Source organism: Mandrillus leucophaeus, unplaced genomic scaffold (assembly GCF_000951045.1).
Source record: "Mandrillus leucophaeus isolate KB7577 unplaced genomic scaffold, Mleu.le_1.0 Scaffold405, whole genome shotgun sequence".
Lineage (NCBI taxonomy): Eukaryota > Metazoa > Chordata > Mammalia > Primates > Cercopithecidae > Mandrillus > Mandrillus leucophaeus.
Window position 1 is genome coordinate 376,453 of NW_012104310.1, and position 13,608 is coordinate 390,060.

Genomic DNA, 13,608 nt, shown 5'->3' on the forward strand with positions numbered 1-13,608 from the left:
TAACTACAAAGTAGCAATGCTAATATCTGTACATAGGCAATAGTATTCCATGAACCATTTCCTTAACCATATGCCAGAATTTGTGCGGGGTTTATGGATGCATTGTTGCATCTGATCCTCATCATAACTGTATGATGTGGGTATTATTTTCCCCATTTTACAAAAATAGAGAACAAAATCTTAGGAAGCTTAGTCTTCCCATGATCACACAGCTAGTAAACTGCTGTTATTAGCAACTGGAGTTATGATCCGCTTCTGTTCAAAATCTAGTTTCTTAAACACTATGTATTGTAGATGTATGAGAAATGAGTATTGGATACCTAAATCTAAATTACTGGTTTTCAAGAAAGAAAGAAAATATATTCATTGTGAAAACAATAGAAGCTGCATTGAAACCCCTGAGATGGGCTGGGCACAGTGGCCGATGCCTGTAATTCCAGCACTTTGAGAGGCCAAGGTGGGTGGATCACTTGAGGTCAGGAGACATGAGACCAGCCTGGTCAACATGGTGAAACCTCATCTCTACTAAAAATACAAAAATTAGCCACGCGTGGCGATGCATGCTTGTAATCTCGGCTACGTGGGGGAAGTGAGAGGATCAGTTGAACCCGGGAGGCTGAGGTTGCAGTGACCTGAGATGGCGCCACTGTTCTCCAGCCTGGGTGACACAGTGAGACTTTGCCTCAAACAAAACCAAAACAAACAAAGAAAAAAAAAAAAAAAACAGAAACCTCAGATGTATGAGTTAATGAGAGACAGCTCCCTCTACTGTGGCTGGAATAAATCAATTCATTAACACTTTTGATCCTGCACAAATAATCCTATTCTGTCATAAGAGAGAGTAAAAAAATTTGGACTAAAATAGCCATACACTTGGGACAACTAAATACCAAAAAGAAAAAACAATTAATCTCAAATTGTTTCTGACTCACTTTTGTTCTGTGATTGAGGCATTGTTTCACATATAGAACCAGAATTCATCGTCCAACAATCCTCATATCTGTAGTGCATGATAAAAGCAAACTAGAAACCTAATCCCAGGTTGAATAATACACTGTAATTTAAAATATTTTGTTAAAAATGTCATATTCTCTCATATTTTTTCAAAAACAGTCATGAAACACACATACTTAGAATGTGTATATGTGTGCATATCTGTATAATGTGCAATAGAATATTATGGCAAATTAACTATTGTGCCTTGTGCTGTCTGAAGAGCTTTGGTATGTACTTATGGAATATTATTAGGATATACCTCAATATTTATATAATAGATTTAATTTTATGAAAATTTTAACGTTTATTTTCTGTAAAGAAAACAGAATTGCGTTCTCTATTATCCTCATTACTCTTCATTTTGAGTGCTTAATACTGAAGTTCTTTTAATACGGAAATTATTTACTGGCTAGAAGTCAAGACATGAAGACCTTACTCTTTTCCAAGCCCTATGATGGATGTTGTGTTCACAATAAGGAAAGAAACTGATAAAGTCCCTGCTTGTGGAACTTGCAGTCTAGTGCATATCAGTTGTCAAGTTAATACTTTAGCACAGGACATTAAATGAGCCTCTTTCCCTTTTGACATGAATTCTTCTGAGAGCCAATTTGCTTGGTTGGGTCTCACCTAAAAACAAAGTTAAAAGTCTAATTACTTTGTCTTTTGTGGAATTGTCTCCTTTGTTAAAAAGTGTTTTATTCATGCACTTTAAATAAAGATGATTGTGTATTATTGCATTTAAAAGTGACGCAAACTTTCTATTTTCTCTATTCTTTCTCCTTATTGTCCTTTTCCTCATCCTATTCTTATATTCGTATCTTATCCTATTCTTATATCCTCATCTATTCTTTCTTATACTCATACACACACAACTTTAGTTAGTCTTTTTTTCCATGATAGGCATCTAATGCCTATTTAATATTGAGATAAAATAGTGTAAATGACACTTAGGAAACAAAATCTCTCAATTTTTTAATGTTTTCACCTTCATTTTCATTCCCTCTTTAGGAAATAATTTAAGTTTATTTAAATTTAATCAGTTTATCAGTTAATCCTGTAATTATTTTTTCTGCGATAATTAGTTTCATTGCTGTTCTTTTTCATTTGCATGTGCACTTGTGTTTTAGGTTATAGTCTTTTCAGAAGTTAATGAGGTCTGCTAAGAGGCATATTGCCACAGCAAAAGCCAATTGGCTGGAATGCAGCAGCAGGGGAAGAATTCATTACCAAGGAGAATTCTAAAAGGGCAGCTGCTTACTAAATGCTATAGCTATTAAGATGGCAGCTTCCTGCCACGACAGGAGCAGGTTTCATTGATTTTCCTCTTTCCCACTCTCATGTTGTTTCCTAATGATAAATTGAGATATAAGCCCCAACTGCTATCGAAGGCATGTAGAAGTGAGTTTTCAAATTATGTGCTTTACTAATCATAAAGTGTTGCTGCCTAAACAAGAGGGGGTTTTACTTTTTAAAAATTCCATGACATTTTCAAGATAAGGTTGATTTTATTTGGATATTCTACTAGGAAATTTAACAAAAACATAAAAATTTTGATCTTTTTCTTGATACAATCATTAGTTTAAAAATGACAGTCAAAAAAAGGTGCATTCTTGTTGCATTTTTTTCATAGTTTTTTTTAAAGACTGGAATTAAGCCTCCCGTTATTTCTATTTAGTTTATCATAATAATCATTTCACTGTAATTTTTTTCCATTTGGAGATGTTTTATTGGAAAACATCTATCCTACACTAGAAATTTTTGGTATCTCAAAGAAAAGAATCTTGCTCAACTGTGAAGAGCTCTTAAGTCACGTATAGTCTATTTAGAATCATTGACGGCTTCACTATTCTATTTAGAGGCCAGAAGGGATTGTTTCCTCACTCCAGTGAAAAACATCACCAGCAGTGGTTTTTCTCTAAATGTGCAACATCCACAGTTCGTAAATTTCTTGATATAGAGGAAGGGAATTCACATTCTTGGGAGAAGTAATGACGAAAAGACAGAGGAGGGAATGTCATCTGTGCAATTAGCTGATAATAACTCACTGACGCTGGCTTTATCCTTTCCAGATCTCAATCAGTGGTGGATCCTACAGTCCTAAAACGCATGGATAAAAATGAGGAAGAAAACATGCAACCATTGCTTTCTCTGGACTAATAACTTCTCTACATCCCCTTCATGGATTAGAAATGGGAAGTATTGGTTTTCAGCAACAGGGACAGCACTGTGGAGGAATTACCAGCTGGAAACCGACTTATTCATGTTAATGTAGCATAATATATAATAAGGCATCAGGCTTTCCTTGGCCTGAACCATGGGGGCCCTAGGCTGGATTTTTAAAATGTCAATAATTTATTCTGTAAGTGCCAAGTTATTTGTAAATATAATGTAATCTTCATGTCAAGTTTGTAAATTTCAGTAGTAACTCAGTTTGGAAAAATGTTGGCTCAAAAGTCCATGCCAGTGATATGAACTATAACAAAAAGTAGAAAAGACACAATCGAAGCTAGTTAAATGTAGCCCTCTTTCCTATGAAGCCATATTTCAGCTGTCATAGTGGTTCTTTCATTGTTTTTCTCTGAAAGTCTGTCAGTATTCAAACATACTCTTAAAGGGCACACACAACTAAATGATTCCAGGAAATTTTATGATTAATGTATTTCCTGTCTAGTGATTTTCATTTCAGAGAAATGTGTCTTAGTAACTATCATTGGCCTTGCATTTTGGAGACAAGGAATGGCAGATGAGCTAGTAAACTTAAACACTTGAACTCTTCTATGTTGTTTAATTCTTGGAATCTCATGAAAAGATGTGTTTCCTCAATTAAGATGTAGAATTGTAAAAGAGAGTGGCTTCTTTTTAAATTACTGTCTTCACAATGTGTCCTTTATTCAAGACCCCATTATATTTCTCTCTAATGTACTCAAAGTACATTTCCTCCCCAAAACTGTTTGACCAAGAGAATGAGAATTCATATGTGAATAGTGTTTTGACAGCTAATTTTGAACATAAAATTTTCCACTTACAGATGCGGGGCTAATTTCTAATTGTTGTGCACTGGTTAAAAAGTATATATATATATATATATATATATATTCACACATATATATTTTTACTGAGATCTAACAAATACTTGATGTGACAGGCTTATAAAATAAATCATAGATATTCAATGATCTTATAGATAATTACATGAGATAACTCTGGAAAACTACTTCCACTGAAGTTAATGAATATGAGAAATAGTGAAACTGACTTTCAGTGTACCTATTTAAGGGAGTTCCAATTTAATTTATAATGCAGTTTTAAATATGTGCCATCTTATTTGAACTATATTTTTCCTTCAAAGAAGCAACAGGTCTCAACATAGTGTAGGTAGCATCACGTGACAGAGAGCCAATTTTATTTTTCAAATTTAAGTTAATTATCTTCGTGATCCTATTTATCCACAATTTCTTTCAGAAAAGGCTGAAGAAACACATTATATTCAGGAGATATAATGAAATCATTGGGAGGCATCTAAGACAGCATGTAATCATTTATACATTGATTTAGAAATTTGCATATTTAACATTTTATTTCATAAAATGTGTACAATTGCAGCAAATTTTAAATTTTTTTATTTTAAATTTCAATGTGAAAAAAAGAGTTTTATCACCCGTAATAAATTTTGAGATTTAGAGTTTACCATTAAAATATTCTTTTGGAAGAAAAATATCTCAGAAACTCTTGGAAATCATCAAAAATAAAGGCATGCGGCAGTCTTCACATTTTTTAGCCAAAAGCTTCAAAAATTTATTACAATTCTGCAACCAAAAATTGCAAAAGCAAGCTGAGTACACCAATGTACAGTGTATCAATGGACTGCCTCATGTGTGTAAAAATACATTAAGTAACACAAATGAAAGATACCTTAATAATGCCAACCTCCAGTCAAGTGCAGAAGAATAATGAGTGTCAGGCACTCTGCTCTCCTTGTGACTTTTACAGAGATTGGAATGCACTGGGAACAACATGTCTCAGCAGTTTCTACCTTTATAAGAATTCTAAGCATTGATATTCTTACATTCTTGCCTACCTGACATACATTTTGTAGCCATGGGCTTTATAGACAATATAAAGCTTAGGCAGGATAATCCATTGGAATAAAATAGAAACATTGTAAGTGCAGAGGGCAGTCAACTTTTCATTCTCATGAGTTTCTCTTGATGTGTACCATTTATTTCCAGTTTTCAAAATTCTCCCAGCTTCAGATGTCAGCCAGCATTGGCAGCTTCTTTCCCCTATCATAAAGTTAGTGTCATATATAAAAATAACTAGAAAGGCGTATTTTATGTGTATGCCTATCTAATTATAAGTATCATTCACACTGTCTCCCAGACCCGCATTTGGAAAGTTTGCATTGCATTACTGCTCATCTTTAGATGAGCAATTGAGAGTTGGCTAGATTGTGTAAAATATTTTAAAGCGAATGAACAAATTACAATGATGATGCCTTTTGAAATCACCATATCTAGTTCATTCTGTGAATAAACTAATTTTCTAGTAATGTTTGTGAACCTTAGTCAAGGGATATTCATTCAGCTTTATAAATTTACCCCTCAGCACCAGCTAGTTAGCACTGTTTAGGAATTTTTCCCTTCATGATATTCTGTGTCACATACCTATGTCTATGTATAACCTATACACTATACTTGTATGCCTATAAGCACTCCTATATTCTTGTATTTTAATTGCAATAGTATACCTCCTCATACCTCCTCTCTCTCTCTCTCACAAACACACACACACACACTAACACACTAGACTGTTTGTCCTAATGAATTTTTCTCCGTACTTTGAGAGCTATTTTAGTTGTCTTGTCACTTGAAATTTGTGGGCTTCAAAGAATTACCACATTTGACTTGGAATGGTGCAGTAGTCCATTTACTTCTTTCACCCTACCTGTTCCATCTTCTATTTTTGGTATCTTTTCTTTCTTCCAGTTATTTCAGGGGCAGGTGATTCCAAAGGTGATTTAAAAATAACTTCTCTTATCATGTTGTCAGTGATATTTGCCCGCATTTTTGACTACTATTTAAGGAGGAAGAGATTATCATGAAAATATACTCTAACAAATATGAAAAAGTGCCTCTTTGAAAATGGAATAAAACAGTGATACAGGCATATGGATTTTATTTGTACTCTCTTCCAAAAAGTAAATACATAAATCTATATTATATAGGTGAAATATAGATATCATTTGAAGAAGGACATTTAACACCTTTATTTGAGCATACTCATACAGTATTAAGTCTCTGTTGTGTAAGTTAAATACAGTAACTTTAATACATGTTAACGATAAACGTGACACTATGCTGGAATGATATACAAGTATTAAACAGAATTTTGCAAGGAAGTTTTCGAAGTGGGCATGCATGAATTCTTTTATTTCAGTAATGGTTTGCAAAAGTGTAGACAGGTATATTTCCTAAGTTTTTTCATACAGAATACTTACTTACTTTATAGTACCAAAAATTCATACATTCATAAGCAGGAAAGCCAAAAATTCATACATTCATACTTAGCTTCCTTTAACACTGCTAACCAGGTTATATTGTTAAACATGTGAAGCTTCTGTAATATTTCTGAGGGAACAGAAGTCCCTGTATTGCATCAAGAAATTGGAGAGTTGTTTTAGACATTGGGGAAGATGTTTATGACTCTTCACAAAAAGACACCTTCAGAGCCATGGAGTATGTCTTTAGGGACAGGGTTCATTTACTTCTACAATGTAAAGGTTTATGGACATGTCTGTGGTCCTTAAAGAAGTTACATTAAGAAAGTTCGCTAAGAGGCTTTACACTCTTCTGTTGTTTTATTTAAAGATCTGCCTGGTGTGGTTGGTGAATAATATCTCAGCTTCTTTTTTTGTGTATATTTATTAATGATTACGTGAAAAGTTGCTATCAGCCATGAGGACACTTCAAACAATTTTTAACACACAAAGTAAAATGAGCAGAGCTCTAGCATGATATTTGAACTTTCAGATATGGTATATGTACATTTTTCCAACAATAAGCTCATACGCATATATTCCATTTTAGATCTGCTATATAAATACATAGCTTGAAACATAGTAATGCTTTTGAACTTTGTGAGGTCACTGATCATACAAGAAGAGGCAGATTATAAACCAATGTATTGGAACAAAAGAAGATTGGTTGAATATGCAAGGTGTGTAATTATCTTCAGTAATGAAAAGGATTTGTTTTCTTGCTTTTGGTCTTTGGTTTTAATTGAAAAAATAGCTTCCCATATGCTACTGGAACTATTTGACATTATTTACTACATGAAAAGGGGCAAATAAGTAAAAATACAAAAGAAGCTTGGCTTTGTAATATTATTATATTATGATCTCAATGGCTTAGAGAATATATTCTTTTTTAAGAATTAAAGTTTTTATTTTGTAAATATTTGGAGGTTAACATCAGACATGAAAATAGTGCTGTGGATTCTATTATGTACTAAATATGGGAATGAATACCCAGGTACTATAGGAAAAAAATGCAAAATAACAACGTTGTGGATTGAAACACTCAAATTAGCCTTTTTCAAGGAAGGAGGTGTACAAATGATGCTATTGAAATTAAAAAAAAATAGAAATCACTGAATTATAGGACTTAAATATAATCAAGGCACTCATGTTAAATAGTGGAAATTGTTAAAATTTAGAAGATGTTTTGTCTGTATTTGACTTTGTTTTAAGTCTCAATGCAAATATTTCTGTCCTTGATATCGGTGCATTTATTCTGTAAGACTTATTTCACCTCGTGAACGAGAGGGACTTAGGTAAAAATCAAAATAAATTTTAACCGCAGTTTTCAGAGTCAACCAATCCTCAACTACTTAAAAAAATTGCACTGAATTTTAATTCATTTACATTGAACAGAGATACAAAGCATTATCTTGTTTCTAATCCAATTTTTCAATTTTTTAAGATTTTATATTTGCTTAAACAATAAATAAAACTCAGAAAACCAAATAGTTTTGTTTTCAAAGCTATCCAGGAAAAATAAAAGATGTCTAACAGGAAACCATACAAGTCCTTGAAGAATACTGAGTATATTATTTGCTATTTTACTCCAATGTTATTAATTTTTACTACTATATACTATTTATTTAGTACTACACACTATTTACTACTTGGACTTTTGAAGGAGTTATAAATTCCAGTACAGTATAATATAATTTTTGGATAAGTATACATTTCTGTTTGAAAGAAATGTATACTTTTATTTTGTATATTTTATATTTTACATGTATACATTTATTTTGCACATGGTTAATGTTAAATTTGTGAGTTCTGGATCTGCTACATCTATAAAGTGAATATTTCTTTAAAAAATCATCTAAAAATTAACAATATTTTTATTTTGAGAGAAATTGTGCTTAGCTATTTAAGTTAGGATTCCTCAAATTTGTGATATTTGCATGTGTGGAGATCAAAAAGGAAAATATATAGTAATTTGTTTCATCAAAATGACATATTCAATATGCTATAACTTCTAGTCAAACTTTCAAATGAAAGTTTGAAAGGAGTAAACTAATGTTTTAATTACATATAGCAAAGGAATGATCAGTAAATAAAACTACTAGGGTTTTCACATTTGCACAGAAAATGGCTGGATTAGGCAAGATATTAAATTTAGAAATTTGAATTACAGAAAAGCATTGGTTTAAATAAATCCTCAAAAAAGTAATCCCAGGTCAAAATATGACGTGAAATTAAAAAAAAAAAAAATCAGCCTGATTTGAGAAATAATGCTTACTCAATAAATATACATTTGTGTCTTCTGTGAGTTTCCCTCATTTACCCTATTTGTGGATGAAATGTCATCTAATAAAGTATAAGAGACTCAATTACATTTACCTAGAACCATCTACAAGTAGACTTCGTGAATTTCTTTGGCTCAAACTCAGAGGATTTCCTTTACACAGAATTCTTGAGATTACCAAGAATCATTATTGCTGCTCCCTCCTAAAGGCAGGCCAGGAGAAGTCACATTTCCAGCAGTAATACCCTCAGTGGGAATGAACTGGGGCAACCAGAAAACACAGAGAAAGCCAGAGATATTGTCTCAACTCTCGTTATCAAAAAGTGTGTACCTTCTTCAGGAGGATCGAGTAGAAAATATTTTTAATTATAAGCAGAAAGCTATTTCAAAAAGTCAAGGGTTTCTAATATCAACAGTTAAATACTTGACAAGTGAAAAGAGACCTTGGGGAAGTGATGATCAAATCTCTGGTGTGAAGCAAGTTTCCACATAGAAACATCATCAAAAACACGTACCTCTGAGCATCACTTCTTTCTCTAAAAATAAAAATAAATATGCTGTTTTCCTCCCTTTTTTTCTAATTGGTATCATAAAAGTATAAGACAGAAGCCACAAATGCTTAGTCGCCATTAAGAAAAAAATCCTATATTATACATATATGAACATAATTCACTTAGTTGCATATGATTGAAATATTTGCATGATGGTTTATAAATTATTACCTAAAAGTTTTATGAAATATAATCATAAAGTTTTAGTGCTAGAAAATTGTTGTGTTTTTTGTGTCTTGTATTCATAGGGAAGACTGGTAATATCCCTTACTCCTCATTCATATAGCTAACAATTTTAATTGGATGGCTAATGGACATGGGAAATTTAACATTTACAAAACCAAACTACTTACACTCTGACCCTGCTTCCCCTTTAGCCTTCTCACCTAACTATGTGTCGACCCCAATTTCCAGTTTCTAGGAATAAAAATTTTGGAGTCATCCTCTCTTTTCTTCCTCTTTTTGTCTCAAAACTACATCCAATCAGCTAGCTCATGCTGTTGGGTCTTCAAAATATATCCACACTCTAACCACTTCTCCAATCTTCATCATCACTGCATTGGCCCAAGTCTTCAACATTTTTCATCTGGAATATTTTAATAATCTAAAAACTAGTCTCCTTGCTGCCAGAGTCAATTTTCAACACATTAGCAAGAGTGAGTCTCTTAAAATGTAACTCAGATCATTTTGTTCTCAAACCCCTCTGAAAGAATAAAAGTCAATGTCTTTATATCGGTGTATGAGAAGTGTTGATATGAAGGCAGTAAGCACCAGTATAGCAACATACCAGGGTTTCTGATTGGGCTGACATTTTTGCCAGTAATATGCAAAAATAGTTGTTAAATACTTTAATTACTTGCTTTTGAGGTTCTCTACCCCGTTCTTGTCTTTTCTTAGATCATCTCTTAAGAATCTCTCCTTTATCTACTGCTGCCAAACTGTCATCTTTGCTGTTCTGGGAACTTGCTAAGCATGCCTCTACCTCAGGACTTTTGCATTTCTGTTCCCTTTGCCTCTAATTTCAGATATCCACATGGTTTATTCCCTCATCTTCTTCAGGTCTTTGCTTATATGTCATCTTCTTTGTGAGGACTCTCCCAATTTTAGATGAAAAAGCCCTGTTTTCCTTTCCTGCTGTATTTCCTTTCCATAGCATTTACCACTTGATACCCCATACAGATTATTTGTTTACTTTACATTTTCCCCCAACAGCAATGTGAACTCCACAAGGACAGGAATTTTTTTTCTGTCTGTTTACTACTGCATTACTGGTGCCTTGAACAGTTCCCGGAACTTAGCGAATCCAAAAGGATTTCATGAAGATCCTAATTTGTTTCAGCAAGTTATATAACAGCCAATAGTATGAATTGAAAGACAGTTTCTTGTTTTCTTAATTTAAAAGTTTTGTTATTTATCTTCAAAGGGGAAATTTTATTGTCTCATGATGATGGAATCATGAATCAAAAATGATATCCTCTTCTCCCCAAATGTAGTCTCTAACCCTGAGCCTAAGTTTTACGTCAGTGTTTCAGTTTTGTCTTTAGAAGTTACTTCATGGTCACTGGACCCTGTATCTATCCACATGGCTTACTCTTGGAGAGACGACAAGATAGCGCACGGGAAAAGTCATTTTGAGATTAAAACTATACGGAATTGTCCTTCATGGATTATCATAGTTAATTTCAATTTTAAAAAATCTGCAGGGAGTTAAAAGACCATAATTCCAGTATTGGAAGCCAGTTTAAGAGAATATGACTATGTAGTTACTTTTTTTTTAATTATTATTATACTTTAAGTTTTAGGGTACATGTGCACAACGTGCAGGTTTCTTACATATGTATACATGTGCCATGTTGGTGTGCTGCACCCATTAACTCGTCATTTATATTAGGTATACTTTTAATGGAAAGGAGAAGAAGAGAGAAAAAAAAGAAAGACATTGTGTTCGTACCTTCTCTGTAACCATTATAAAATGAATGAGGAAGTATTTTGGTGTTTCTAAGGTCTTTCCATGATCTTGAAATCTATATATTACAGTCATTTAGTCTGTGAACTATTTTAGCAGTTGGGTTTCATGTTACATATCTTTAAAGTTTTATGTTGAAAATTTATAGCTCTGACACAAGATGATAGAAATTGCTCATGCTCACATACATTTGAACTGGCTTTTCAACTTGTTCCCTTCTCTTTATTTTAATTTCAGCTATCGTTTTTAGAGCCTTACAGTCACAATTGTTCTTAACTATCCCAAATTTTTATTTCCTACTTGAACTGACTTCTCCATAATTTTAGTAACTAAATGACCTAGATATTGGTTCTTGGTGTGATAGGTTTACGATTTGTACCCTTTGCAATTTAACTTTTAATCCTTACCAAACCTGTTATTCCTTTTTCTCAGCTACATTGTTGTGCCTTGCCCAACACTGTAAAAATTTAAGCCTCCTGTTTTATAATCTCCTATCAGAACCTATATTAAGAAGACATTGAATTTAAAGGAACAGCAGGTTATGTTGAAGAAGAAGTATAACCTGAAGAATAAGGATAGATATTTGAAAATGTTTCAGAAGTAGTCTTTTAGTGGCTTTGTGATGGGTAGGAGTTTTATTCCTCTTTGTGCACTATGTAGGACATTGTTAATCAATATAGATTATGTTTCTTGTCAGTTACACAAGGATACGGTAATCAGGGTTAAACAGTTTGGAAAACATTCTCTAGAGAAGAGACTAATGATTCTTGCTCACAAACAAGGCAGAATTTTCTTATGTTTCTTAATATTTGTTCCTTGATAGTCTGTACAGTGGAAACCATTACCCTCTGTGACATCCTTTTTTGCCAACCTTTATGAATGTGTTTAGCATCACTTCAGATATAGAGTTCAAGCTCAAGTATACACAACACATGAAAGATATTATAGTTCATGTTCTCTTAGGTGGAATTTTCTTTTCATAATTTCTTATGATTGAATCCTGAGGGTATGTTCCTTGGTAAATCGTGTTAATTATGTCCACTTTATAATGCATTCAACAATTTTACAAAACAGATAATTGTTTATTATATTCTGAAAACCATGATATTAATATTTTATTTCCTTTTTTAAAGAGAAACTATTGTCTTTTTTATTTCTGAGGATGAATGAAGTACTGTTAAATAAAATGTCACTAAATGAAATTTCAGATTCAGAAATGCAGGTGTGTGTATATGCCCTTTCAGCTTTTTCATCATTAACTAAATTTCTGTAAATTTAGAAAACATGGTATCAAATAGCTACGAAGAAATTTGTCATATAGACACATATGAATTTGGTGCTAGCATTTGGACGTATAAAATGCTTTAAAAACTGACTTAAAACATATATGGCCATATTGTAATATTTTGAAATTATTGTCGATTTGATCAAACATATTGGATACATTGGTATTATCTCCAAGTCGTTAGAAAGAACTTCCTGACTTCTAGAATGATAGAATGGAGATACAAGAAAGTGTCAGTTATTTATAAAGTCTTCCCCTTAAAGCAGTGGACTGGGTTGAATAATGATTTCGGTTTATTTCATTTTTTACACTAACATAACCTGTGTTCTGTATACTGGAGGTACGGGAATGAACAAAACAAAGTCTTTGCCCTTCTGAAAGTCACTCTAGTGGAGACAACATATAAAAAGCCAGTAAGAGTTGCAAGTGCAATGAAGACCTACTAGTTTAATTGACCGCCAGCACACTGTTTTCTCATCAATAAAATAGGGAAATAATTGTACCAACAATATGAGCTAAGTTTCCTGTGTATTCTCTTGAAAACTTGGCTTCTTCCTTTTCATGGAAAACCCGAATATAATCTCCCCTTATCCATGCTCTTTTGAGGATGGCATTAGGTCATGTGTAGCCACAGTTGCTCTTTTATCATTTAGTGAATATTATAAGTATGTTTTAACAAGTTTCTCAAAAATAGTAAAATAGGCCAGGCATGGTGGCTCATGCCTGTAATCCCTGCACTTTGAGAAGCTGAGATGGGTGAATCACCTGAGGTCAAGAGTTCAAGACCAGCCTGGTCAACATAATGAAACTACATCTCTACTAAAAATACAAAAAGTTAGCTGGGTATGGTGGCACATGCCTGTAATTCCAGCTACTTGGGAGACTGAGGCAGGAGAATAGCTTGAACCCACAAGGTTGAGGTTGCAGTGAGCCAAGATCACACCACTGCACTCCAGCCTGAGCAACAGAGTAAGACTCTGTCTCAAAAAAAAA

The 13,608-nt window shown here is 33.1% G+C and overlaps 1 protein-coding gene across 1 annotated transcript in view; it reads left to right on the plus strand.

Moving 5' to 3' along the window:
* CLVS2 (clavesin 2) overlaps positions 1-3,473 on the plus strand; it is a 66,926-nt gene extending 63,453 nt beyond the window's left edge. The window contains exon 6 of the mRNA XM_011992158.1: positions 3,066-3,473. Within this exon, the coding sequence (XP_011847548.1) occupies positions 3,066-3,153 (88 nt within the window). The 3' untranslated portion in view covers positions 3,154-3,473. The remainder of the gene's footprint in view (positions 1-3,065) is intronic.
* Positions 3,474-13,608: the final 10,135 nt, after the last annotated feature.